This window comes from Engraulis encrasicolus, chromosome 15 (genome assembly GCF_034702125.1).
Source record: "Engraulis encrasicolus isolate BLACKSEA-1 chromosome 15, IST_EnEncr_1.0, whole genome shotgun sequence".
Classification (NCBI taxonomy): Eukaryota; Metazoa; Chordata; class Actinopteri; order Clupeiformes; family Engraulidae; genus Engraulis; species Engraulis encrasicolus.
The window spans coordinates 13,695,674-13,700,673 of NC_085871.1; the positions used below are offsets into that span (position 1 = coordinate 13,695,674).

The 5,000-nt window shown below is 47.6% G+C and overlaps 1 protein-coding gene across 1 annotated transcript in view; it reads left to right on the plus strand.

Annotated features, from left to right (window-relative positions):
• The window catches only part of grm8a (glutamate receptor, metabotropic 8a), a 395,792-nt gene that overhangs the window by 240,868 nt on the left and 149,924 nt on the right, over positions 1–5,000 (plus strand). The window contains exon 4 of the mRNA XM_063217108.1: positions 164–318. Coding sequence (XP_063073178.1) covers positions 164–318 — 155 coding nt within the window. The remainder of the gene's footprint in view (positions 1–163; positions 319–5,000) is intronic.

A 5,000-nucleotide genomic window follows, 5' to 3' on the forward strand; every position in this document is an offset into this window, starting at 1 on the left:
GATGGTACTAACATTACTTCCGTGAAATTAATGTATAAAAAATGTAAAATGCATTTTGGTGTATATACTTAAAAGTGTGCAAATATTCTCATGTTATTTTATTCGTCCTGTCATCCTGTCTCTCCCTCTTCTCTTTTCCTTTCTCTCCTCCACCACCACGCAGGCGAGTGCTGGATGCCGCCAGGCGCAGGAACCAGACGGGTCACTTCCTGTGGGTGGGCTCGGACAGCTGGGGCTCCAAGGTCTCGCCGGTGGTGGGCCAGGAGGAAGTGGCAGAGGGGGCCATCACCATCCTACCTAAGAGGGCTTCCGTTGATGGTAAGGGCCTCTGCACACTAATTCGCTGAAAAGTCGCTAGAAGTCGCCAGATGACGTCATGACGTTACGTATGACGTCACGGCGTCATGCACGGCAAGATGATCTCCAGAAAACGTGCCCACATGCCTTCGTCCACACTAGAAATGGGCGGTGCTAGCTACTTTTTGGAGATCAGAGCTAATCTTCAGCCCTGTTCAACCATGGGAAACGCTTCTGAAGGCGGCGCAGTGTCAGAATTATGTGGAAAAACAATGAATTTGTCACTGAAAATGCTCGTTTTATAAAGTCCCCAGATGCACCAAAAAGTCGCTTAAGGTGCTAGATTAGTTTTTTTGTCGCCAGGGCCGTCAAAAAGTCGCTAAATCTAGCGACAAAGTCACTAATTTGGCAACACTGGTGATTAAATTGACCATTCATCATCAATAGCATGTCAGTGTGCGGGGGTAACCAAAATCGTCCGATAGTGCTCTGCAGTGCTGTCGGAACCGGTGTGCGGAGGTCCTTAGAGATGATTTGTAGATACAGAAAACAAATGCTCCCAGAACACTGTGTCAGTGCAGTTTGTTAGGAGGTCTATGGTATAAGCCCCTACCGTAGACATTGATAGAGGATGGATGTGTTAGGGGTCTTACACACCAGGGCGGTAAAGCGTTTTTTACCGGCGTCGGTGAAAATACATTGTAACCTATCTGTCCTTACACACCAACCGGCGGTAGTCGGGCGTCAGCGGCGCGGGCGTTAGCTGTGGGGAGGGTTTTGAACAGGGCTGGCCGCGCACGCCGACACTGTCAGTGTGAAAGGCAGAGAAAAACACGCCGCCCGAAACTAAGCAGAAAGTCCCGCTCCGTTCCGTTCCGTTCCGCCTTGGTATGTTTTGGCCCTTAGGGCTTGTGAGTGTCAGAGTGTGCAAAAAACACCTACCCCATTGACAGCGAGAGCAGATTACCCACAGGCATGGAAATGCGTGATAGAGTGGGAACAATCCTCCAAGGATTGGGTTGGTTATAGGTAGTGAGTAGAGGTGGAGAACACCTTTGCCAATGACGATAGGGCCTGCGTTTGGGGAGGGGGGGGGGCGGGTAGTGGAGAAGTGCTGAGTGTGGGTGCAGAAGACTGTACCCACAGAAGACTTTAAATACTGAATACTGACAGTTAACCCAAGAATGAGATTGGGTTGGTTGGGGTTGGGTGGTTTGACAGGAGGACATAGCAGAAAAGACATCACTGTCCTGTTCAGGACTGTGAGATGTCTCCTCCAAGAGAATGACAGAGGTTGAAGTGTGAGTGGACTTTAGTTGGCTTATTGGCGATGGTGAGTACAGTAGGGGTAGAGAAAACACTTCTGTCAACAACAGTGAGATGTTCCCTGGTAAGCGAATGACGGAAGGTGAAGGTTGGGGTGGGGTGGGTCAGGAGGAAGTGGCAGAGGAGGCCATCACCATCTTGCCCAAGAGGACCTCGGTCGACGGTGAGATTTCTCCTCCTAGAGAATGGCAGAGGTTGAAGGGTGCAGTGGGTCACAGAGGTTTAAGGGTAGGGGGCTTATACAGTAGGTGGGCTTTTGGTGGTGATTTACTTACTTTACTTACTTATCCTCTTCGTCCCGGCTGGGACATAAGGCCGCAATCATACACTGCCACTGAACCCTGTCTCGTGCTTTGGCCTGTGCTCCATCCCAGGACAGCCCCATCCCCTTTAGCTCTGTCATCACGGTCCTTCGCCAGGTGTTCTTTGGCCTTCCCCTCTTTCTTTTCCCGACCGGGGTCCATCTCAGGGCGACTTTTGGTGTTCTTTCATTGGGCATTCTGAATACATGGCCGAGCCATCGTAGTCTACGTTTCTGAATTTCAAGAGACATATGTGAGCTGCCTGTCCTCTTGTAAAGTTCTTCATTTGAGATCTTGTTTGGCCAAAAGATGTTACAGATTTTACGGAGGCAGTTGTTATGGAAGACATCAATCTTTTGCATGTCTTGCTTTGTTGCTCTCCAGCACTCAGAGCCATACAGCAGGACAGCCTTGACATTGCTGTTGTAGAGCCTGACTTTTGTTCTGAGGCTGTACTGCTTGGACTTCCAGATGTTATGGAGTTGGCTGAAGGCCCCTCTTGCTTTGGTCAGGCGCGTCTTGATGTCCTTTTGTGTCCCGCTTTCACTGCTAATGATGCTTCCAAGGTATGGAAATTCCTCCACGCATTTTAGTGCCTCTCCATCGATGGTGATTGGTCGTGTTGCTGCAGTGTTGATGCACATCACCTGGGTCTTCATTTGGTTGATGTACAGACCAGTTTGCTTTGCATGGTTGTTTAGCAGGTTGGTCTTTTCTTGGAGGTGGCTATGTGTGGGTGACATAATTGCAAGGTCGTCTGCGAAATCAAGGTCTTCCAAAAAGGAGAACGGTGTCCATTGGATTCCACGGGGTCTGCCAGCTGTTGTTTGTCGCATTACCCAGTCGATGGTGATGAGGAACAGGATGGGAGAGAGGACGCAGCCCTGTCTGACTCCAGATTTTACAGGAAATGGCTCAGTCAGGGTGTTGTCCAAGATGACACTGCATTCAAAGTGTTCATAGAACATTTTGATGATGTTGACTATTTTGGCAGGTATTCCGTATGCTCTTAGGATTTTCCATAGGCTCTCACGATGGACACTGTCAAACGCCTTTTTGAAGTCAATGAAGTTAATGTACAATGGTGTGTTCCACTCAATGCACTGTTCGATGATGTTGCGCAAAGTGAAGATCTGATCGATACATCCTCGACCTTTACGAAATCCTCCCTGTTCTTCTCTTAGTTTGCCATCTATGGCACTATCAAGTCTCTCCACAAGTATTCTGCAGAAGATCTTGCTAGGGATGGACAAAAGTGTTATACCTCTCCAGTTGTCGCAATTCTTTCTGTCTCCTTTCTTAGGGAGCCTACATATTAGTCCTTTGCTCCAATCCTTTGGTATCGCATTTTGCTCCCAAATCTTGCTGAAGAGGTCGGTAAGCACCCTGGAAGCTGTGATGGTATCTGCTGTCATCATTTCTGCATGCAGCATGACGATTCCTGGAGCTTTCCCCTTCTTTGTAACCCTGATTGCCTCTTCCACTTCAGCTTGGGAAGGAGGATCATTGTTTATTCTTAAGTCATCTATGGGTATTGGATCTGCAGGCTCTTCTGGTTCTGGTCCATTGAGCACTTCTTCAAAGTGTTGAACCCATCTTTCTGCTTGTTCCTTTTCAGTTGTAATCAGATTTCCTTGTTTATCCTTCACCAGTTTTGTGTTTATGCTCTTATGGCCACTTAGCTGTTTGGTGATTCTATAAACTGTACTGAGTTTTCCTTTTGCGGCAGCCGCCTCTGCTATGCTTGCCAGGTTTTCCACAAAGGCTCTCTTATCCCTTCGGGCACTCCTTTTAACTTCTAAATCTTTCGTCCTGTACTCTCTCTTCGCTTGTTCAGTTAACCTGGGTGACTTTGCACTCATCAGTTTATCTTTGGCTTTCCTTCTCTCATCAATCTTTGTCCATGTCTGTGATGTTATCCATTCGTTATTTCCTTTCTTCCTGAAGCCTAGGACTTTCTCTGCTGTTTCTTTGTACAGCTTTGTGATGTTCCGCCATGTTTCCTCAACATTTCCCTGGTCTGTACCCTCATTTTCATTCTGCAGTGCACTGAATCGGTTTCTGAGCTCAATTGTGAATTCTTTCTGTATTTTGGGTTCAAGAAACTTGTTAATGTCAAACACTTTACGCTGATGTTTGGTGGTCGGAACTGCTCTAAGTTTCAGCCTGATCTTGGCTATCACCAGGTGGTGGTCACTGCCAACATCGGCTCCTCTGTGGACTTTGACATCCAAAAGAGATCGCTGCCATTTCTTATTGATGATGATGTGATCAATTTGGTTGGTAGTATGTCCGTCTGGCGATCTCCAGCTTAGTTTATGGATGTCTTTGTGAGGGAAGATGGTTCCACCTATTTTGCATCTGTTGTTGGTACAGAAGTCAACCAGCCTCTCTCCATTGTCATTGATGGTTCCACAGCCATGCCGTCCCATTACATCTTCCCTCCCAGTGTTATCCCTTTCAACTTTGGCATTCAAATCTCCCATAATCATCAACAGGTCATGCTGTGGGACGTTTGATACGGCACTCTGCAGTTGCTCATACCAGTCGTCCTTGGACTCCTCTTCTGCCTCATTTGTAGGGGCATAGCATTGCAAAATGGTCATTTTGCAGTATCTGGAGTCAAATCTTACTCTGAGCAGCCTATCGCTGATGGGTTCCCACTCGATAAGAGATTTGGTTGTCTTCTTGCTTATAATAAGGGCTACACCGCTGAAGTGTGCATCTTCTCTTCCCGAGAAAAGGATTGTTGAGCCGTCTTTTGTCACCTTGCGTCCTGACCCAGTCCATCTGCACTCACTCACACCAAGGACGTCCAACTTATATTTCTGCATCTCTCGGATGACTTGCGCTGTCTTTGATGTTTCATACATGGTACGAACATTCCATGCTCCAAGACGGATCGTAGTTTGGGGTCCAAGGAAACTCCTCTTCGAGCAACTGACTTCCCCAGCTGGGCTTTCATCTGCTGCCGTCATTGTGCCTGTGTTTAGGCCAGAGCTTCTTTTAGACCCAAGGTTTTGTGGTTTGTGTGTTGCAGTTTCTGTAACAGGTTTTGTTTTCCAGGGTGGGGTT